This window comes from Penicillium expansum (assembly GCF_000769745.1).
Source record: "Penicillium expansum strain MD-8 chromosome Unknown contig60, whole genome shotgun sequence".
NCBI classification, from domain to species: domain Eukaryota; kingdom Fungi; phylum Ascomycota; class Eurotiomycetes; order Eurotiales; family Aspergillaceae; genus Penicillium; species Penicillium expansum.
In genome coordinates this window covers 42,478-64,910 of record NW_015971399.1, presented here as the reverse complement: position 1 = coordinate 64,910, position 22,433 = coordinate 42,478, and the positions used below count along the sequence as shown (strand labels likewise).

The 22,433-nt window shown below is 48.8% G+C and overlaps 7 protein-coding genes across 7 annotated transcripts; 3 read left to right on the top strand and 4 right to left on the bottom strand.

Annotated features, from left to right (window-relative positions):
- Positions 1 to 79: 79 nt before the first annotated feature.
- On the bottom strand, positions 80 to 959 carry PEX2_022840 (phosphatidylinositol-3-phosphate-binding ubiquitin-protein ligase; the record flags this gene model as incomplete). The annotated part of the gene is made up of 2 exons (XM_016739559.1): positions 80 to 646; positions 699 to 959. The coding sequence occupies 2 exons, from the start codon at positions 957 to 959 to the stop codon at positions 80 to 82; spliced, it is 828 nt and encodes a 275-aa protein (XP_016596303.1).
- A 2,064-nt stretch (positions 960 to 3,023) lies between these two features.
- On the bottom strand, positions 3,024 to 6,324 carry PEX2_022830 (uncharacterized protein; the record flags this gene model as incomplete). The annotated part of the gene is made up of 3 exons (XM_016739558.1): positions 3,024 to 5,802; positions 5,866 to 6,253; positions 6,300 to 6,324. 3 exons carry the CDS (start codon positions 6,322 to 6,324, stop codon positions 3,024 to 3,026), a joined length of 3,192 nt encoding a protein of 1,063 aa, XP_016596302.1.
- Positions 6,325 to 10,618: 4,294 nt separating this feature from the next.
- On the top strand, positions 10,619 to 14,368 carry PEX2_022820 (uncharacterized protein; the record flags this gene model as incomplete). Its single annotated transcript, XM_016739557.1, has 5 exons — positions 10,619 to 13,496; positions 13,547 to 13,744; positions 13,792 to 13,843; positions 13,895 to 14,241; positions 14,295 to 14,368. 5 exons carry the CDS (start codon positions 10,619 to 10,621, stop codon positions 14,366 to 14,368), a joined length of 3,549 nt encoding a protein of 1,182 aa, XP_016596301.1.
- A 208-nt stretch (positions 14,369 to 14,576) lies between these two features.
- PEX2_022810 (cystathionine gamma-synthase) lies at positions 14,577 to 15,826 on the top strand (the record flags this gene model as incomplete). The annotated part of the gene is made up of 2 exons (XM_016739556.1): positions 14,577 to 14,738; positions 14,795 to 15,826. The coding sequence occupies 2 exons, from the start codon at positions 14,577 to 14,579 to the stop codon at positions 15,824 to 15,826; spliced, it is 1,194 nt and encodes a 397-aa protein (XP_016596300.1).
- A 305-nt stretch (positions 15,827 to 16,131) lies between these two features.
- On the top strand, positions 16,132 to 16,392 carry PEX2_022800 (MoaD/ThiS family protein; the record flags this gene model as incomplete). Its single annotated transcript, XM_016739555.1, has 1 exon — positions 16,132 to 16,392. The coding sequence occupies one exon, from the start codon at positions 16,132 to 16,134 to the stop codon at positions 16,390 to 16,392; it is 261 nt and encodes an 86-aa protein (XP_016596299.1).
- Positions 16,393 to 16,600: 208 nt separating this feature from the next.
- PEX2_022790 (uncharacterized protein) lies at positions 16,601 to 17,337 on the bottom strand (the record flags this gene model as incomplete). The annotated part of the gene is made up of 3 exons (XM_016739554.1): positions 16,601 to 16,685; positions 16,752 to 17,080; positions 17,176 to 17,337. 3 exons carry the CDS (start codon positions 17,335 to 17,337, stop codon positions 16,601 to 16,603), a joined length of 576 nt encoding a protein of 191 aa, XP_016596298.1.
- Positions 17,338 to 18,272: 935 nt separating this feature from the next.
- Positions 18,273 to 20,023, bottom strand: PEX2_022780 (FAD-binding oxidoreductase; the record flags this gene model as incomplete). Its single annotated transcript, XM_016739553.1, has 6 exons — positions 18,273 to 18,599; positions 18,658 to 18,853; positions 18,902 to 19,268; positions 19,321 to 19,434; positions 19,483 to 19,715; positions 19,767 to 20,023. 6 exons carry the CDS (start codon positions 20,021 to 20,023, stop codon positions 18,273 to 18,275), a joined length of 1,494 nt encoding a protein of 497 aa, XP_016596297.1.
- Between the last annotated feature and the right edge of the window lie 2,410 nt (positions 20,024 to 22,433).

Here is a 22,433-nt window from a genome sequence, read left to right as displayed (position 1 = left end):
AAAAAAAAAAAAAATAAGCAAAGCTAAGGTAACAAAAAAGATCTCTTTTAAAATTCACGCTAAATGGACGTGCACCTTATTAGGAAAGCTTGTGAACAGGGCACTCCATCTTTCTCTCAAACCAGTCAACAATGCAGTGCTTGTGGAACTTGCACAGGCACTCAAGCCGGGCCAGGGTCTGCCCAACCTCATAGTCCTCCATACAAATCGTGCACTCCGCTGCCTGGCCATCCTCGCCAAGGCAGTCCTTCTCCGTGGCCACAAATGGAAGCATGCGGGCTGCTGGTGGAGGATGTGGGAGCGGAGAACCCTGTTGCACGGATGATGTCCGGGATGGGGGAGTTGGTCTCAAATAGCCCTCGATGCACGCACGGGTGTGAGCTTGGCGCGCCTCAAGAGGCTGCTCAGGACTCAGTGGAAGAAATTGGCGTCTGCATACGGGGCAGAAATCACTCTCGTCCGGTGCAGGTCCGCGGGGCGGGTTGCCCTCGCGGCTGGAGAAAGAACGACGTGGTCGGGCTATACCAGTGGTAGAGGGAACTTGGCGAGTTTGCGCGTTCATTTCGTTTAAGAAGTGTGGGCGATCATTTGCACCCACGGTTCGTCGTTCCTGACGACCTTCGGAATTCTGGCTCGGGCCCTGCGCCTTTTCATGTCAGTTCATACTTTATTAGACAAAGTGATAGGGGAGAACTAACCGATGAGGAATGGTATGCGTTAGCCATGGTGGATGAAAGAGAATGAGTGGGTCGGTGGCCATGTACCCGCACAGTACTGTAACCAAGGGGATTCGGGTTTGGATCCGGCACACATGGATTGCAAAGTCGTACTTCTTCGCCTCCGCCAAGAGCAGGATTCGGTGTGCTTGTTGCTGCTCCTGTCGTTGATGTTGATGGTGATGATGATATGACAGGATCGTCGCCTGTGAGATCGACGACCGGTGGAGCGTGGGAAGGCATTGGCGGGGAATCGGGGAGGAGGTCAACAAACTCAGGAGGGCGGACAATATACTGTCTAGGAATCGTGATCCGATGTGGGGAACATGATGCACATACAACTCGCCCACACTTTCGACAGTGGTGCTTTCTGTGCCAGAAGCTAAAGACTATCGCACAAATCGGACATTGTGACACATCCGAATCTGCCTGCCATTTGGGGAGGGCCATGTCCATAAATGGCGGGGGTACATTATTGGGAAGAGGTGTAATGGAGCGGGGTTGATTAATCCAGGGAGTTGGATTCTCCCGTCGAGAAAGACCCGGCAGTTGTTCGCCAGCAGTAGAAGAAGGAGGCGTTCCTGGGGGAGAGGAAGAGATATCAATTGCTGTTGCAAATGACGAACCAGGCGCTGCGGAAGGCGCTGCGGAAATAGAAGTCCTAGTGCGGGACGAAGGCAGTACCATCGAAACGGATCTATGCGGCAAGATACTCCTGGAGGATCCCCCATTGTCTCGGGCCGGTCCAGCCGTGCCTCCAGATCGTCCCCATTGCAACCTCGCTTCCTCGCCAGTACTGGTCAACCGCCTTTTGCGTTCTGACCCGGCACGAATGGGAAAGACTCTGGTCCTAGAGCTACCTCCTTCGTAACCGCTGTAGCTTCCAGGTTGGATTGTGCCATGTCCCTCCGGTCTTTCGACTGGTCTCGTGCCTGCCCGCATCCTCGGCGGGGGGCTGGACTCAATCGGGCTGGACGACGCCGTACTTGATCCAGGCATTTTTATTGCTGAGTCGACTGGTATGTACCGTTTGTGAAATTCTGTTCAACACAGGCAACGAGATCGATCTCGGCCGTTGAGGTAACAGTCTTCATGAACTAGGTGGCGATGGTGAGGGTAATGGATGGCGGGGAAGTGGAAAAATATGGGTTTAGAGGATGGTAAGTCCTTTCATGCAATCCTAGGCTCAGCCTCAATGACGTTGACGCTTTTTGCCGAAGATTGCATCAAGGAGTGACAAGATGATGCTTATCATGGAGCCAAGGCTGATTGGGTCGGATTTAGGAGATGGATGAGGCGGAGAGTCTCGTGACTAACGCTCTCGGATGCCAGCAACACAGTAGCTATGTCAGCAGCAGATAGAAAGGATAAACGATGAAAGTAGGAGAGTGACACTTGACTCGCAGAGAAAAGAGAGGGAATGATGCAAAGCAATGCATGTTTGGCCCAGATACGACTGTTATCGTGGGGCAGGCGGTGAGGGCGGTGGCGATTGACAGTATCGGCCCGATCTGCCCGCGTATCATCGGCCTCGGTTGTTTCTTCTGCGCGAAGTCTCAGTGTTCTGACCTAGGTCTCATAGTTCAAATGATAATGAAAATAACTAGTTCTGCGACGATGTTCCCAGAGAAGCTACTGCATCTGCATGTAGATATCATGGATGGACCAAGGAGGATTTCTCATGCACAAGTATGGCCGCAGGATCCTTGCATGATATTGTCACTAGACAGCGAGCCCTGCATGGTGATGCAACGAGGAACATATGTACACATATCTAAGTGCTATATGTTACTTTTATCCAGCTTTCAAGACATATTGAGGCCTTGACATCACCGCTAAGAAAGAGCACATATGAACAACCCTCATTAAATTATTATCTCGGTACTATGGTGTCCTAAGATTGATACAAGAAGAGCTAAAAGAGACAGGGACAGAAACGAGCAAGGCCTCCAAAAAGGAAAACAGCATGTGGCCTAGATTCAGCGACAGCCAAAAAAAAATAGCAAAAAGCCAATGAGCTCACTTCCCATTAGGTGTGCCTCGAGATCGAAGACAAAACGCCGTCGCAGCAATTTTATGTAGACGCACAAAGCAAGAGATAGACGGACAGACAGCAAGGAAATTCGTGATAGTGGCATCAATTCGCCAGTATTTCGGGGGAGAGCTGGTGATGATATCAATGGAGGTGAAGAAAATAAGTGGGGGGAGATCCATGAATTGGAAGAGGCAGAGATAGAGAGAGGTAGATATCGAAGAAGAGGAATATACTGGTTCAAAATACATATTTGGCTGCCTTTTTTTGTCTTTCTAGCGTTCGTGCCTGCCCAGGGCAGCTTCGTCGACAAGTTCTGCTGAGCTGCCTGTAAACGACGGCTCGTCGGGGCTCGCCTCGTGAATGTGATCGTGTGCGCGATGTTGAGGTACATAGCCCATACTCGAGGGCCGTTCCGCTCGAGGCCCCGTTTGCTGGCTCGAGGCATTTGACCTTGACCTTGAAGTAGAGGTCATGGATAGACCTCGTTCACGAGATGGCGAGCTACTCCCGCTGAAAGGCAAGCGAGTGGAACCTTCTGGCTGGAGATGGTGCTCAGAGGGCTCAGAGTGCTGGCCCACCTCAGAGTTGTGGGACAGGGTCTCGGTCACAACTGGAAGGCCAAGCGCAGTTGCATCTGCGTCTTGTTCACTGGGCGCCTGTGTGTGGCGAGAACCCGTTCGACTCGGCAACTCGATGCCGCCGCCAACCGACGTATTGAGTGGTGGCAGTACTGGTGGGCGTGTCTCACTTGACCGCCCGGGATCCTGGTCATCATCCGAATCCTGATAAGGAACATTGCCAGTAGACACATTCCGAGAATGGCTGGCAGATGGCGTGCCTGTATCATCCTGATACTGATCATTATAGTCTCCTCCTCGCGGGAATAGACCTGGAGGAGGCGCACGAGCACTTCGGACCACCTCGAATCCTTTGGCGTTATCCTTGGTCTTCCCTTGAAGCAAGCCTCGGAACCAGCCCGTCGCAGAGGAGACTGGGCCTGTGGGGTCGGCTGGGCCAGTTTTCAACTTTCGGGTACCGCTGTGAGAAAGCGGTGGGCCTCGAACACCGTAGTAGAAGTCAACCTCACGGACTGCATAATCCTTCGGCTTGGGTGGGGTATCGAGCTCCATATCATCCTTCGGTGCTGCTAGATATGCCGGGACAGGTGTAGCCCGGCCAGACATGGTGCCATCTCCCAGGTCGTCTTCGGTTTTGGCTGCTCGGCGGCTTGCTCTTGATTTCAAGAAGCCCCTTGACGGGCTCTTCCCCTTCTCAAGAGTAGCACTTCCCGGCGGGGTTCTTCGCCCCGGGCGGGGTGGTCGATAATAGGGATCACGGGGGTTCGTTCCCATCATTGTACCACTGCTAGGCGAGCTAGGGAAGCCGGCACCTTGATAGGCGGTCGAGGTAGGTGTGGGGAATCCTCCGCTGGTGGCACGACTGTGTGTGGCCCCTTGCGAACTGGGATAATCATAGACAGCGCTGGCTCTGCCATCACTAGCTGCGGCACGGTTAAGAAGCAGACCGGAGCTCCCAGAAAGACTACGGGGACGCGATCCATCAAACTGAGAAGACATACGGTCATCGCCGTGTCCGAGCATAGCAGCTTCCGAGCCCATACTCTGGCGAGTAAGATCGCGCCGCGGAGTGCGCCTGGAAAGCTGCCGCATACCAAGCACCTTGGTCAAGCCACCACGAGTGGTACCACCCGCACCAGCCAATCTGGCCAGGACCTCGATCAATGTTTGCATCGCGTTGAGGAAGAACCCAAAGATTAGAACCATGGCGTGTAGCACAAGGATCAAATATCCGATCCACCCTCGCGCCGCATCCGAAACTGTCAATGACGGCATAAAGATGACACTTAGGATCACTGTCAAGAAACGCACAATGGAGAAGAGGCAGTGGTACAGGTTCATGTGCGTCGGTCCTGAGAAAGGTCGGAAAGCCAGCAGGGTTAATACGGAAACAACTTCGCAAATGGCCAGCATTACCACCTGGGCGATGCCAGATGGCTGCAAAGCACCAATGGCTATCCCGCGAGCGATGTTCAAGACAATCGGCACGATACCGAAGGCTGCTGCATCATCACAGTATGTATTATATAGCGGCCCATACAATAACACCGTAGGAAGATCATCGAAAAGGTGAGACTTGGGTCGGGTGGTAAGAATCACTCGAATCACCCAGATGGAGAAGCAAGCGAGAATAATAAGCACGACGGCTGCCAAAGCAACACTGTAAGCGGTTGATTGACGAGCAATGACCAGCTGGAAGAAGGAGAGGGACACGATCGGCAGGAGAAGGAAATTGAAGACAATGCGAATGAGGTTACCTAGGGTGAACGGCATGTTTCTAGCACGAAGATCCTGATCGGTGTTGTTTGCCAACTCACGATACAGCCATCGAAGTGCGAATGCAATCTGGAATAGCACCGTCACACAGGCCAGAATTATGAGCACCCATATCATCATACCGGGCCAGATATCCTGGGACGAGGCCATGCCAACCAAATGGTTCATTCGGTCGAGGCCATAAGTGCCATTGATGGCATATAGACCATCGACAACGGGATCGCGGCCCATTCCAGTGCTCACGAAACTCTGGTTGAACATGAGAGTCGACCATGCTCCCTGGCTTACAGCAGGTTGGAAGAAGCCTGGGTAATCCAAAGAAAGCGAGCCCGTCAAGACCGCGAATTGAAGGTATTGCAAGCAATCTGCAAAGCCAGGAGTGACGAGCCGGAGAACGTCCTCATCACGGCCATAATTGCTTGTCCACCGAAACAAATCAGTTGTGCCCCAAGGGCTATACATGGCAGCCGTGATGGTCGCAATCCCCACAAACAGCAAGATAACAAGAGGCACATAGGCGATGGAGTTTTTGAGAGGTGCTCCTAAGTCCGGCGTAGCGCTCACTGAAACACAGGCAAGCTCAAGCGCGGATGCATCCCCAGAGCGAACCGACAACAACGGTGTGATGGTTCCGAAACGGTAGGTTGAAAGCATATCATGTTCAATAGTGAACGCTCGTAATGTCGTCAAGTCACTCCTGCATAAGAGGAAGGGATCAGTCAAAAGGCACAGAGAGCCATCTATTTTAGAGATAACTTACAGGTTGTAATTGAAGACCGGACCTAATGGAAGAGTACCTTGCGTGAGGGAGTCACGGAAACGAGAGAGATTATGAAAGGGCGTGAAGCTGAGCACATTGAGATCCGTTATCAGCGTGCTGTACATGTTGTTGGTACTGCTCACATCCTGAATTTTCCCATCGGTCCAATTGGGATTTGTCCAGTCGGAGGAATCCGGTGCCGGGTAATTTGCGGTTCGAGAGACGGTTCCTGACACATTGCCATATACCGTGATAGCGAGCGGGTGTAGAGGGTTGGTAAGGTTGAATTTGACAGACACATTGGTAGGAACGAATTGAAGTTGTAAAGGGTGGGACTCGAGAATAGTTTTCGATAGACAATTTTCAAAGTCCAATAGAACAGCAGCAGCTGGCGACGCAAAGGTCACTAAGCAAAGCAGCGCAATCCACCATACGGGGCTCCATGATTGTGCTCGACATTTTGAAGTGTCGCGCCATGGCCGACCTTGCAAAATGTGTAATCCACTGCGTCGCGGCCACCTGGATCCATTCCGTCGAGAGGATGAATATTCATCCAGCTCGATCTCTGCCGAGCTGTACATGTCCACTTTGGGCATCCGGGATGACCTCCTCGGGGAGGTCAACCCCCGGCGTAAATGATCGAATCCACGTTGTGTTGACAATGGGTCGGTGTCGGGGTCTCGTCCACCGTCCGCACCCCTTCTCAGGGTCGATAGTCACTCGAGATTGATAGGAATCTCACCGCAGGGAATGAACCAAGGATACTGAAGTCTCGCGTGATGGGGTTTGGGGGGGAATGGTTTCGAAGTTAGACCGGTGCCTGGAGGTACGTAAACCTGTGCGTTGTAAGTCGGCCGCTAAATCGTCAAACGCGGCATATCCCGGGGAGGGGAAGATCGGAAGTGCAAGTCACAGCAAGACACAAGGAAAGTGGGAAAAAGTGGCTCAATTTTCGTAGGTGGGTTGCGTCTGTTGTTGTTGCTGCGCCTTGTTTGGTCTGGCCCTGGTGGAGTTTGACGGCTGACTACTCGATTATGCTAATAATAGGCGGCTATACTCTTTTTTTGGATTTCTTTTCGTTTAAAATACCAAAGATCATGAAAATTAAATCCTCCCTACGGAGTACAAATCATAAAATAAAATAATCCTCTTTTTTCAAGACTATTGTCAATTCTATCGTAATTGCACTATGTCGGCTAAAGCCGAACCCCCCCCCGGAAAATAAATAACCGACTGAGACCCTCAGTGTCTTGGAGTCTCTCGACATGAATTTACTACTCTTCTTGTCCCATACTCATAGACAAGAATATTGTCTTCAATTAGGTGGAAGACATTCCTTTATATGTCTAGATCTTATATGGAGTAACCACTATGTATTTTATGTTGCGTAGAAGCATTCCCTCTCATATATTTTGGCCGACTCTAAATAATTGTCCAAGGCGGAATGTCTCACTTACTGAACGGTGACCCCGTCATGCCCGAAGCTCAAGGCTTTATTCGTGCCGATCAGTTTCCGGCAAGACCTGGAGTCGGGTATGCCGTGGAACTAAGAGTTTGAAAGGTTACTCTGTGGTGATATTGTCTCGGGTGGTGAATAGGGTGCGATGTGCCTGGTCGATATTTCATCTAATCGAACAGCATTAGTCCAGTGACAAGCTGAGGAGGAAGGTGCAGATAATAGGAAGCCTTTCAGGGTCTAGTGCCCTGCATTAGCTGCCTAACTCCAGTGGTGGTTTCAGCCCTGGAGGTCTCTAGTAAGACAAGTACGGTGGTATCAGAGTACAAAGAATTGAAAGTGTTGTTCAGATCCCAGTTACCCTGTACTGGTATGCATTGATCTCAGGGTGGCTAAGACAAGATGTAGTTCTAGAAACTTCGAAGTATACTGAGTCATACTGAGTCATGAAACAACCAACATTAGAATGTGTACGCTCCGTACTCCGTAGGGCTATACAACATACGATGTTTTACTCCCTAAGCGACATAAAAAAAACACTAACCAAAAGTTTAACGCCACATGGAGTTCCTCATTTAATAGTCTCATTTTCATCCCACGAGTCTAACACCCTGAATCAACCTAAGCCCGTCAACCAAAAGCCGCTTGCCTAATCTAGTACAATGTCTCTCTAAACCAACATTCCTTTCTTACTCTCTTAGATGTTCGGCATTGCCGTGAAGAAATCAGCATCATGTCTAATCATTAAATCTGGATCTAATATTGTTCCTAGCTCGCGCTAGGAGTTATTTGTTCCGATGCTCAACCAGACTGCTGTGTGCTTGCCCACCCTTGCAGTATATAACTTTGATTGTCTCTGTGTGTCTGTGTCTGTAACAGCCCAGCCATCCCATACTACTGCTGCAGGATGACGGGAATGAATACTACTAGAGTCCACAGTAGAGATGACGGTTGATATTTTATTCTAGACTTAGTCTCGACGGGTTTACAGCAAATCTAACTAGTCTCAAACGGTCTACTGCGCCCTGCTGTTTAAATATTTCCCCCAAAGTCACATGATCTCATACCATAAGAGGCAGTCTTCCTTTTCTTCCCTTTTTTTATATTTCTTATCAGTTTTCTATTATATTATGGTATTTTCTCATTCTTCATGATATTATCTACTAGCTAGCTAGTAGTACTCAAACACCTGGAAGTCTAGAAAGAATTTGGAGATTCCATTTCTTCGCTTTGGGTGATGTTATCGTGATGATATATTGCTACCTTGCCAAGTGAGGATGTCTAGTAGTTATAAGTTGGACAAAAACCGAGACCACATGCATGGAGCTTAGAAGTAACTTATTCCCCTAGACATACATGAATATATTAATGTAAGTATCAGTTCAGTGTGAGACGTCAGTCAGTTAGTATTGGAATACAGGGCTGTAACTTGACACCTTCTGTGGCTTGCTGCAAGGCCCTCCATACTTCTAAGAGCCTAGGATAAAAAACACCTGATTTTGGTATGTCAAGCCATAATGAGATGATCTGTTCATTAATTGTGATACATTTGTACTTAAAACCTACCTTGGAAGTCCCAATAAAGACTATGTACATAGTGAGTAAGCAGTGCTGTGGCCGAGGTCCCGAGGCCCGGGTGATCTACTTCAGGGTGTAGGTATGAACGCTGGGTCTCACAAGCAGATATTGATTGTCCAGACGCGGGGTGGTCCGAGCTACTGTTGATCTCGTATTTTTCTGGGCTCTTTGCTCTTCGTGTATGGCGTGAGCTTTTGTCGAATGATCTCCTGTCAGGATAGGCACTATGAAGGTCGGTCGAGGAATTATCGATAAGAGTAAGACATGTAGCGGTGACAAGCAAAGGACAATTTACTCGCAGGTTGCTTGCAGATATCTGCAGCTATTGTGATCAATACATATCCATCGGTATATGAGGATAGCAAAATTATATTGTATGTTGTAGAGACTGAAGCAAAATAGGGATCTTGCATGCCACTCCATGGCAACGGGAGGACCAAAGGGGGAAGCCGACCAACGAACATCTGATCAAATGCCAAATTGAGGAAGACACATTACAGCCAAGCCTCCTATCCGGAAAGACGCCACGAGATTTACCAAATAGGGCAAATTAACAAATGAACCACCTCATCTAAATCCCTATTAACTAGATTAGTGTTAAAATTTGGGCGCTAAGAAGCCCCTAGATGAGATTAGGTGAGATAGATTAAGGGATATTTTGACTTTTTATTAAGACATTATTTACTCCGTGATATGGAGTAGGAAGTAAATACAAGGGAGTAACATTGTAGGTAGGGATACCTAATATCAACTTATGTACTCCGTACAGAGTACTCCATAGGAATATCTTCGATCTTCAAAGCTCCCAAAGCTCCCAAAGATCCCAAAACTCGTCAGCGGTGGGTCCCTCATTCCGATTGGGCCTAGTGGGGTTTCAGTATGAGACGAGCGCGGTCTCTAAGCTGATTGGATATATATAGCCCTTGGTGGCTTGAAAGGCGTTCTATAGGTGTTTGAGGTATGTGGAATTATATACTCCGTACTCCGTAGATTTATAGATATGGAGATGGAGCACATGTCCATATGAATCACCTAATAAACACCTAAATGTCTCTTAATATGCCTATTTATATACAAATTAACCCTGTTAACCTTGTGAACCCTATTAATATTCGCTACATACAACATACAACATAGGTAATACTCCGTACTTCTTAATAGATCCACAGAAGCCCCAACTCCACTGCGGCAATTGGTACCTGCGGAGTATCTCCAGGGCTACTTCAGTCCCCCCCTGGTACACTCCGTACCTCTTCTTTTCTTCTTACCATCTGTCTCAGGCTGCTGGTCCAGCTAACAATACCAATTTAATCCACGGAGTATTCCAAAGTAAGTTGCTTTTTTATTTTAATTTTGGGACTTTGAAATTTGGGGCTAATCTTGTTTCTGATAGTTGAAGCACGGGCGCTACGATTAGCCACCCCTCCTTCCTCTTGACACTTTGACACTTGACACTTGACACTTGAGACTATTTTGAGACACTCGAATCCTTTTGACACTTCACACTTAACCTCCACCTTTCCCTTCTTAATTCTGCCTGTTCTCCCCTCTCCCCTCTCCCCTTCCCCGCTATTCGGTCTCAATCCTTATCAGGTCTAAAGCCCCTGTCGATCTTTCAACACACAGGGAGAGGGGATATTTCACAAGGACTGGTATCCTTTGGTGTGTGCTTTGCATTGAGTGCGATGTGGACTGCGTCTACTCGCCATCTTTCCTGTCATGTCTGCCGATGATCCATTCTCCTTTCTGCCCGCGGAGCAGGCCAAACCCGAGGCCAAACCCGCGAAAAAGACCCATTGGAAAACTAAACTATTCTCCAAAGATAAGAGCAAAACTGCGTCGCATCAACATCAAGAAATCGCAGACTTCCTGAGCTCTCGCCCCGCAGAATCTACTCCAGCTCCCCCGCCCAACGACCCTAGATACCTTCCTCCGCAGAACGTTGCCGCGCACCGCCTTCCGTCCTCACAAGACATCTCCGGATACCCTCCTTCCAAGGCAGTGACTGCGCCAGCGCCAGAATCAGCGCCAGCCTTGCCTCGCGAGAACTATGCACCTTTCAATCTCTCAGACAAATCCACTACCGTGCCTGCTCCCATTCCTGCTTCTGCTAAGCCCAGTGGTCGCAAAGGCAAAGGGCTGCGGGTAGGCTTTAGCCCTCAAACCCCAGAAGTGATCGGTGAAGGAGGCGATGAGACGGATTCGCCAACAATTGAGATCTCGCGGGCTCGTGAACGGTCGGACAGCAGGGGAACCCAGTCTGGCAATGTCCCTGCGTCTCCCTTGGACCCTTCACGATCGCATCTGCCAAATCTCCGACTTGACACATCGTTGGGCGATGGCGATGCGCGATCCCGACAGGCGGCTTGTTCGCCTCAGCGTGATAGATCGGACTGGAAACCCCCTCTGATGCAAAATCCTCAGGATGCTGATTTCCTGAGGGCGTTGCCTTCAAGCGGCAGCGGCTCTCGATTATCGTTTCGTGGCGATGCCGAGGCGAGTTCGTTCGCACAACGTGTCCGCGACAAGATGCAAGCGGAAGAAGGTCGTGCATTGCATCATCGGTATGAGGAAGATACATTGTCTCCTGGAGCTGAAGACGATGATATCTCGCCTCCACCCAGCCCTCCTAGCCCTTCTAGCCCGGAACCGCCCATAAAAGCTTACAATCCCGAATATGCCAACGAAACAGCCACAACGGCGGGACTTCCGCATGCGCCATCCATTTCTTTGTCGATGAAGTCTATTGTTGATTCGATTCGGAATCCCCCAAGCCCCTCAACACAACGCGCACCGGCGAATCTCACTCCAATTGACCCACGAATGCCCACGAATCTCACCCCAGGTAGCCCCGGCAAGGCTTCACCGACACAGGCCAAACCGCCACCCCAGGACCTTCCCGCATCAAACCGGACATCACCTCCCAGTCGCGAAGTCAAAGAGCCGCCGCGCAGCGCCCAACCCGCCAAATTCTCTCTTCGGAATATTGCCAACCAAGTTGGTAATACGGCATTTTCTGAATTCAAAGAGTACAATGCACGATATGAGAGTTCCATTAAACTCGCAGCAGAGGATGTTAAGCCATTGGTAGAAACATCGTTAGCAGAATGGATTCGGGCAGCGGTCTGGTGGTTTTTGCGCGGAAAGACACGATTGGAAGCATATGCCCGTTCCCGTTCGACATCTCCACCTACTCACGTCAAGCAAGCTGTGATTGATCTTGGAAAGGCATTATGGATAAATGAAAATATTGTGCCCAGCCATCATGAACTCTCTCGATATGGTGCGATGGGCGTTGACGCCCTACTAGCCGTTGTGAGTACCACCGGCGACAATGAGTTGGCTGATCTTCTGGGTATACATCAAACTCTCACCAATCACCTGCGATCGCTGTCCATGTCCATCAAACGAAATAACATCCTCGTCGTGGTTGTCTCAGACGAAGGCTCTCCCAGCCAGGTGGATACTAGTATTTGGCTGCGTTACCCTTTCTATGCGCCCGACGTCTCAGCAGTCTTATCTGGCGCGGCAACGAGATCAATGCTGGTAGATACCGCAGGCAAGACTCCAGGTTTGGTCCACATGATGCCTTTGGGTGACACAAGTCGATACTTCAGCTATGGTAGCATGTTCGTGCAGGTTTGCGTCAGCTCCAGCGATGATGATGGGCAGCAACAATATGCCATGCCCTGCGCATTGACCATCGTTCGCGAACGAGCGGATTGGTATGTTTTTGCGGCAATCACCAGCCAAAGTCAACTTGTCAACATTTTGATTCAGTCCGATCGCAAGCAGGGACCGACTTGGGAGGATGTGGATTGGCAAGTCCGGTCTCATTCTATGCGAGTGAAGCTCCCCCGAGGATTCGAGTTGGATGTAATGTTCAAGGAAGAAGATTTCAAGACCCTTTGGAATATCGTCAAATACACCCAGAAGTCGGAGAACAGCCTCCATCCGGAGGCAGGCGAGACTGTGGTATTTGAGAATACTCTCAAGGTTTTCCAATATATGGATCCCGGCACACCAAAGGCGTTCCCTTCAGAACCCACAGAAAGATGCCGAGTTCGTTTGTTCGAGCGATCTGTCACCGTGACCGAAGGCACTGGTACTCGCAATGCGCATCGGGGATTCCGACTAGCTGTCCTGACTAGCCCGAAGGTCAAGACTTTGAGTAGCATTCGCCATATTTTGGGCAACGGGTCACCGATAGTGTTCGGTCTCTTGCGAGGAGAGGACGGTGCTCCGGCTCTTCTCCTCAAAGTGACTGAAGACGGCCGTACTAGATCCATGTTGATGACTTTCCATGAGGTGGCTGAGCGTACGGAAATCCATTCCGTGCTGCTCGGCATGATTCCGCGAGAGGGAGAACTCAAGTCGCCCGAATTTGCCATCAACTCCTATTGCATTGAGCAGCCCGAAGATGCATTCACTGGCCAGCCCGCGGTCAAATACCTCCAGTTCCCCGCCGGAAGTGTCTCTGTCATTGATCAGGAGCATGCTTACGTCGAACATGGTTATGGACCGACGATTCTATCGGAACATTTGAGGGCCTTTGTAGCTACTGAATGGGGTTCTGTCACGGATCGTATCAACTTGGGTAGGATTTTTCTATCTCCTTGTCTCGCTTCTGTTGCTAATTTTGTTCAGGACCTGGTGAATTGAAAATTGGCTTGGACGTTCAGAGCAAGACGAGCATGAGCTTGTTCCGCTCCGCGCAGCAGGATATGACCCTTTCGCTTGCGGATAACCTCATTCGCCCTGAACTGGCAGGGCAATTAACCGGCTTCCTTGAGAAGATTACGGCTAAGCCTATGATCCGCCGACTGGAATTCCCCACCATGCAGGGTATGTCTACTTCTGATAATTTGGTGGCTTTGCTAATCCCATTGTAGATCTTCATGCCTTTGAGACAGCTGTCACTGGCTTCCAAGTGCTTTACGATGGGTGAGTCTATCATATCCAACCTTCTGGTCAGGATCTTGCTGACCAAACTAGTATGGCTACATCGTTCACCATCTCCCGCCGACGGAGTATGGTTCCCATTTACAAGAAATGGGAAGCATCCCTGGCACGAGTCCAGATTGTTCGACAAGAGAAAGTCGTTCAAATGCTTGCTTTCTTCGGGGACTTCCAGCATGGCACATGTATGAACTTTATTCTTAAGGGTACCGATATTATGGAGTCGTTCGGCCGGTCCGGCAAGTTCGGCATTCGTATGGTAGATGCCAAGTTCGCACTGCCTAAGAAGGACGATGATCCAGCTTCCAACTTTGTGTGCCTTGACATGCCCGAGTATCCCATCGAACACGACGATCTCACTGTTACGTTTGATACAGAGGCTTGTTAGTTATACCTCCCTGTCTTGTGCTGTTCTCTCGCTAACCTTCTTCGACAGCACGCGCAAGCTTTAAGGCAGCTCTTCCTGGATTAGTGCGGGAACCATCTCGCATGGGCTCCATCCGTCGATAATTCCATTTGTTCTCCATCTCCTCTCTTCTCCCCGTGATTTCTTAATACGTGATATGACTCATTGCGTGATTTCCCAGCACGTGACATGACTCATTGCATGATTTCCCCCCTCCCGAGATCGGATCCTGCATCTTCTGGTGTATAATAACTTGCTTGACGGGCCCTTTCTGTGCATACAATTCAAGAACCAAACATATCATTTTTTATCATGTCTCATTCTAGCGAAGCCATTGGCGCCTCTACGCGCTCCCTGCATGCCGATGATGCCTTGAATCTCGTTACTGATGTCGCTCCTCCTATGCATCTCTCTACTACATTTCGTTATTCCAATGATCCAACCCACCTAGTACCGGCTGCCGATGCCACCCCTGTATGCACTTTGACTCGGTATTGTATGTCTCATCGCCTAACACATGGTCAATGTAGGCCGATTTTGACCCAAAATCCCATATCTACTCACGCATGTCCGCACCGAACCCTACTCGCTTCGAAACAATCCTCTCCTCCCTCCTACACGGTCAAGTTATAAGCTACTCCACCGGCCTATCGGCCCTGCACGGCGCCCTCACCCTCCTCAACCCCCGCCGCATCTCCGTCGGGGATGGCTACCACGGCTGCCACGGCGTCATCGCCCTCTTCACCCGCCTAACAGGCCTACAAAAGCTCCCCCTCGACTGCTTACCCGAGGAACTCGAAAAAGGAGATGTAATCCTTCTCGAAACGCCCGTCAACCCCCAAGGCACCGCCTTTGATATTGCATCCTACGCCGCTAAAGCTCACGCCCGCGGCGCATACCTTATCGTCGATAGCACCTTCGCCCCACCAGGCCTCCAAGAGCCATTCCAGTTCGGCGCCGATATCATCATGCACTCAGGTACTAAATACTTCGGCGGCCATAGCGATATGCTATGCGGCGTCCTCGCCACGAACCGCGATGACTGGGCCGCACAGTTGAAAACCGACCGTCTCTTTATCGGAACCGTCATGGGTAGCATGGAGGGCTGGCTCGGTGTTCGCAGTCTGCGCACATTGGAGATTCGCGTGCAGCGCCAGAGCGAGAATGCTGCCCATCTCATTTCCTGGCTTGATACTGCCCTGCATGCGCCTAACCCCGCGCCTGATAGCGATGAGGCGGCTGTGCAAGCTGTTCTCGGTGAAGTCCTCCATGCCAGTCTACAGAAGGTCGAGGGTGACTGGTTGAAGAAGCAGATGCCTAATGGGTTCGGGCCTGTTTTCTCTATTATTATGAAGGAGATGCGCTTTGCTCGTGAGTTACCGAGTAAATTGCATTTCTTCCAGCATGCTACTAGTCTGGGTGGAGTTGAGACGCTTATTGAGTGGAGGACTATGACGGATGCGACGGTTGATCGGAATTTGTTGAGGATTAGTATTGGATTGGAGAACTGGGAGGATTTGAAGGCCGATATGGCGAGGGCATTCCGTGAGCTTGCGAAGTAGATAGTTTTGAAATAGTGTAAACTACAATAGAATGCATGCCCAGCGGGATACTGGCTGTTACTTACAGATCTAACTTGAAGTATACCATAGTCACTAGTCTACGTCGTATACTTCGTATATAACCTGCCTTTTAAAGTAATTTACCCCGCATTGGGCAATTCCATTGGTCATCCAATCTGCTCTTATCTAACTTCCCGAGGTTCTTCTTACACCTCCAGGGCTTCAACTTTCAACTTTCAACCTTCAATTACATTCTCCTCTCCCACTGTCATTTCAGTAAATTACCTTCCTCAACTATATCCATCATGCCGGAAACATTCACAGTCCACTACTTCGCAACGGCATCCCAATACACCTCCAAAAACACAGAATTGCTCCCCGCGCCCTTGAAACTATCCGCTCTGTTTGGCGAACTCGAGCAGCAATATCCTGGCATTGTTCACAAGGTCCTGTCCACTTGTGGTGTTAGTTTAAATGGGGAGTATGTTGATATCGAGGAGGATGGGGAGATTCTTATCCAGGCAGGGGGTGAGGTGGCTGTTATTCCGCCTGTGAGTTCGGGGTAGATTTTAGAGGTTTTCCATTAAATGCATCTATTGATGTTGGATGTACTCTATGAATCTTGATTTGGTTTGATTTCATCTGAAATGGACTATTAATGCATGCGTTATAAGAATTATCATGAAGAAAGACATAAGAAAGCAATTGATCCAACTCGTTCATCCCATAACCTTCCCAGACCCCGATATATAACCTCATAAACTACCCGATCCATTACTCCAAACTCTTCACAGCAAGAGCTTTCTTCTTCTGCAGCCACAGGCAGACATTGCAAATAACAGAGAAGAAAAATAGAATACTAAAACCAAAACCAAAAGTCAGTAAAATCCTAACATCAAACCTAAGAATGAGGATCAGAACTCACCAAAGCCCAATACTCAACCCCCAAATAGCCTTCGTCTCGATGCAAATCGCCTTCGAAGCCCCAATCCACGAAACATAGTCAATCTTCCCACTAACACTAGCAATATAACTCGAAAGTCTTGACACAAACGCATACGACGTGGCATCCTTATCGCCCAGCTCCGCCAGCGTCGTACACTTCAAGTACGAGAGAGGCTTGCCGACAATGACAGCGACGACAATCAGCGCAATCAGCAGTAGCATGTCGAGCACTGCACAGGGTAGGAATGGAAGTATATCGTCTGTGTAGAGGATTGCGGTGATTATGCAGTAGATTGCCGCGATGCAGGTCTGTGGGTGGAATTGTTACTGGGTTTGAACTTTTTTGGAGAGGGGATGGGTTGAAGGAAGTATTTAGATGTGTATGAGAGGAGACTTGGTCTTACCACGCTGATTGTTCCAATTAGGATGTCTGGTGGTGTGGCGTTGTTATTTATTATCACGCTGATGAATTTGCCTACCATGCCGATTATGGCGATTAGAGAACAGGCTTGGAAGAGGCGGGAGAGTTGGAAGGTTGCGCCGAGGGCGCCGTAGCGGGGAGCCATTTTGGATTGAAATGAATTGAAGTAACGAATGGGCTTGGAGGGTCAATTGTCCGGGCTGGTTGGGTATACGCTGATGTATCGAGTTGAGGACGAATCGAGGACAGTACTCAAGCAAGCAATGGTGCAGTAGATATATGTGAAATGAAAGGCTTTGAAATATTAGAAGAAAGACTGGAAGAAAGTAGAATGAACCCAAGAACAAAGGGACTGAAAGAAAGTGAAGCTGATTGTCAGAATTGAAGACCGGGCTGGTTCCGGTTCTTTATGTAGACATTAACAAAGGTCTCTCAATGGCATCAATTGTCCGAAGTCTAGACCGAATTAAATTAGTATCAGATTTAGAATCTAGACTCTCCCTAAGCCGGGCTATGCCTTTGTGTGTTACAGATTGGAGAAGCGCCGTACCCAATTGGGTGACCTGGCTTTCATTGAGCTCTCTGTCGCATATAGCGATCGGCATGAATAATAGTTTAAGATGGTATGGGAGCTCATAGCTCTTTGCTAAAGACAACATTCCATTGGAAGAATAAGTACAATAATATAATAATATACAATATAGCTCCGCTTGACGAGTCCACCATGGCGCTTGGAGGAAAACCCTAACTCGCCGCGGGTCGCTCTCAGCCACTCGTTCCCTTGGCGTCTGCAAATCTGAAGCAGGCGCCTAATTTTGATCTAATTATTGACTAGGATGGCAAATGCACAGTAGATCAAGTTTCAGGGCATTGCATCTTGACTCAATGATCAGCAAGGGTTTATTTTTCCAATTGGAGCCGCTTGGTAGGTATTTTGGTAACCGGAAGCTCATACAAAATATATTATGGACGGATCGCCGACGCATCTACTTGCCAACACATTTCTCTTGAGTCATAATTAAAAACAATTGATTAAGTCTTCGTAAATACAATTATAGATGAGATAAATATATCCAATGCCTAGTCCCTCAATCTCCAGCCTCCACTGGTCCGCTTCTGGAAGAACCCTTGGGGATCATACGCCTTCCTCGTCTTTAGAGCAAGCGCCTTTGACTCGGGGCTAATGCGGCCCCAGTAATCCTGGCGGTAGTATGCGTCATTCATAAACAATGGACGATAAACGTCGGGAAGAAGACCTTTGTCGATGTTCTTCTGGACCAAGTTGTCCATTCCCTGGTAGAGTTCGACCGTGGCTGCGTCGATTTTGCTGTCGTCGACGGATAGGCCGTAAGAGAAGTCGAGCTCAATGATAATGTACGGTTGATCGGAAGGAATGTCGAGGAGGTCCTGGGGATTTGTTAGTAATATGATCTCTCTTTTCTTTCATTGGGAATGGAATGCTTACTCCACCGCGATCCTTGGCCTTCTGTGAGAATGTCTTGGGCATGGGCTGGAAGGCAATTGAACCTATTATCCCGGCCACTCCTAGTACGGACCCAGTCACGTCGCGGAAATGATCATAGTACTCCTGGAGCGGGGCCGCTCCCACAGTTTTGTTAGGGAGGGGTGTGGTCTCGGTGGCGATGATGTAGCGTTGTCCCCTATTAACTAGTTAGCAAGCGCCAAGCGTTGGGACTTGCATGTTTTACTTAAGAATGAATAAGTCATTATGCTTGAGCAGATCGTAGTAGCTGTCATAGGTCTTGGCCGTTGAGGTGTGTTTAATAGCAGTGAACTCGTCGAAGACTCCAGAGGGGGGCTCGGGACCGTCGTAAAAGAGGAACAAAATACAGAGGTCAAGCAAGAGACTGCGCTCAAAGGTTACGATTATTGCCGCCTTGTCGTCGGGATACTCGTCAGTGAAGTTGCGCACTGCCGTAAGTATCTCGGGGGCTTTGTCGGCTGTGAAAACATAGTTGCCACCCCAGACCTTGTGATCTTGAGGATGCGTCTGCATGGTGTATGCAGTAACAACTCCGAAGTTGTTGCCGCCTCCCTTCAAGCTTTTGAAGAGATCTATCGAGTGTTAGTGTTTCCACGATTATATGATTGGTATAGTATCACTCACCTGGGTTTTCGCTTTCGGTTGCGTGGACAATAGTACCATTGGCAAGGACAACTTCGTAGTCCAAGACATTGTTCGCAGCCCAGCCGTACTGGGTACTCAGGAAACTCATACCACCTATGAATCATTAGTGATCAACTCCACGTTGATTGCAGAATCACATACCTCCGAGCATATATCCACCAACTCCGACTCCTCCCATTCGACCTCCAACAATAGTCCGACCAGTTCCCTCAAGACCTTTCTGGGCCTCTTCCCATGAAAGCCCAGGGCCGATGATAGCAGTGTGATCCTCGGGATTATAGTCAACCTGATCTAAATTCTTGGTCGAAACCAACAATCCGTCCTGAATACTAGCAAATCCATTGTTGGGATTATGTCCTCCGCTCTTGATGGCACTGATGAGGGTTAGCCGACATCATTGCTGAGAGTGTAAGGGGAGAACAAACAAGAGAGTATCCACATTATGCAAGTTCTTGATAACCTGCGCCATCTCCGCTGCACTGGAAGGGGCTGCAATGCATGTTGGCTTGAGATCACCGCATGCCGTGGACCAATACTCGGTCAGATCGGAATTGTAGGCCAAGGAAATACGGTTTTCGATCTCAATGCCGCCGGCCTTGAGTGTCGCACAGATATCTGCCATTGCCTGAGGGACAAGAGCCAGAGACAGCGCTACAGCGCGCCATCCGTTACTTGAGGGCATTTTATCAATGGAAAGTAGACAGTATAATAAATGTAATCATCCAAAAATATATAAGAGAAGAGAATATGGTCCAATGGAGGAACTGGAAATAGATGACCAAGAGTTAGAATGTATGCCCTAACATACGGTGCGGGCCCATGGATTCATTTTATATAGCCCTTCAATAGCTTCGGCTTGGAAGACTCCATAATCGGAGGATATTCCCCAAGCCACTGAACGCACTTCTCTTGGATAGTGGGCCCGGCAGGAACGGAAGCCAAGCCACAAGAGCTAAAAGAAGAATCATCTGCAGAAGCACCGTTCAGGGACTCTGTTCCATGCAGACCGGGGTCGGACTAGGTACGCGATCCTCGATTGGGCAGGTGCTCCTGCTTATTGACTCTGGAAGAGCTCACACATCGATCAACAATTTGTGACAAGTTCGTGATCGTGCTTGATGGACGCATTTGGCTGGTAGTTCGCTGCTGCACACTCCACATATGGAGTAAAAGCACATGGCAGCAGAACGGGAAAAAGCAAAACCTCGGATGCTCTATGCATGCCTATGTTGGACAGCTCATTCGAGTCAATGTCCAGGCTCGGATTGAACGTCGCTTAGCCGAATGCCTTTTTTGTGCTGATCTCGACATGTACTCCGTACGGAGTACTCGGCACAGAGTACAAGGATCATGTATTTGGGCACCTATTTTCATGCTAGACAGGACTAGGACGTGCAGCAGTGGATCTAAATCGGTCAATTTCCGTGTCAATCGGCTAAACTTGCTGAAAGTGAGTTTACCACATATAAATTGAGTGGGAGGGCAATAACCTTGTGTGAATTCTCGGCCCCAGTGATCGACAGGTCACCCCTGAGAGCTCTACTTTGTCCAAACAGATACGGAGTATTAAGTGTTGGCGTGCCACTAAAGTCAATCGCTATCCCTGAACGAACGGGGCTTCACTAGTTGGAATTTAGTGGCACTAACCCAATGAGCTACACCAGATAGGACAAAGTACAAAGTACATGATTGGTTGACATTCATAAAAATCGAGAAAACAAGACCGATCAAGTGAGACAAAAAAAAAGATCAACAAGTGGAACTTCTCCCGGCTTTAACCCACCAAAACTTGCGGGGGATTGCCCCTGACATGCTGAATCCTGATGCTGCGCCAGGTCTCGCTTAAACAAATTGGGAAATGATACTCGCGACCTATCAAGTTTTTTTTATAGACTTTTGCTCTGTCAATAACCCTATTTGACTCATATGAAGTATACAGTTCGCTCCGAACCGAGGCAAATCTATTCCAAGGGGTCACGGGGAGTACGGAATAAACGATAACGAAGACGTTTCCCACGCTAATTAGCAATCTTCGTCAACATTTTCGGTGAGAGGAAATGTAATTGGAGATGGCGGGGAATTTGGATCGACACAGTTGGTGAAATGACCTGTTTATGAGGTTGGAGAGGTCGGGCATTGGTACTTCGGAGCAAGAGAGCAGGGTACGGAGGTATGTCTATGGATTTATGTATGAATCCCGGAGAAGCTAGTCCGATAGGCTGAATCAAGAGCATGGGTCCACGCACGAGTCAACTCACTGATGTCTCAGTATACTTTTTTCTTGAAAAGTGCCGACGCAGCTTCGGAGCTTACGGGATTGCAATAGTTCGAACTCTGGCCTCAAATTTCGATGGAAAACGATAGACCGCACTTTCATGGTTCGTATTCACACAAATTAAAACCAAGGGGACCTTTACCCTTTTGCTCTGCTGGAGATCTCTGTTCTCTATGAGTAGTCCCCCTTAGGCAACCTACGTTGTTGTTTAACGGATTTGCCGGCCCAAGAAAGGCCTTAACGCCAGAAGATAGGCAGTACAGCCTAGGTCTGCTCTAGAACAAGTAAAAAAACGATTGAAGATGGTTATATTTCACTCGTGTCGAAGCTCTCACCCTTTTTCTTAGCAGAACAGACCTTGTCTCTCATCTCATGATGCTCGCCATTTCACTAGTTTATGGTTTGCGGTTGTTCAAGTCATCCTCACCGGACGTGCAAGCTATGATGTCTATTACCCAGTGTGCGGACTGACGACATTACTCAGAGCCCTAACGACCAAATGTTTAAGGGCCTTTTAAAAGGCACAAGGCATTACTAGCTTGTCTTATTTTGAGCTCCAAATGCGTGTAGCCTTGGCGATTCTCTGAGGGCTGACATATACTAACATACTATGACTATCCCTAGTGTTATTTGTGACTTGAATGGATTGCTTGACATGATTGATATTGATGTTATGACTTTGAGGCCCATTGACGATGATTATTCTAGTGAGGGAAGCTTTTTTACTATAATTTAATCTAGATATGACGAAACGAGAATATTCATCCAGTGCTCATAAAGAAGAAGAGGGTTTCCCTAAATAAATAAGATTCTATAC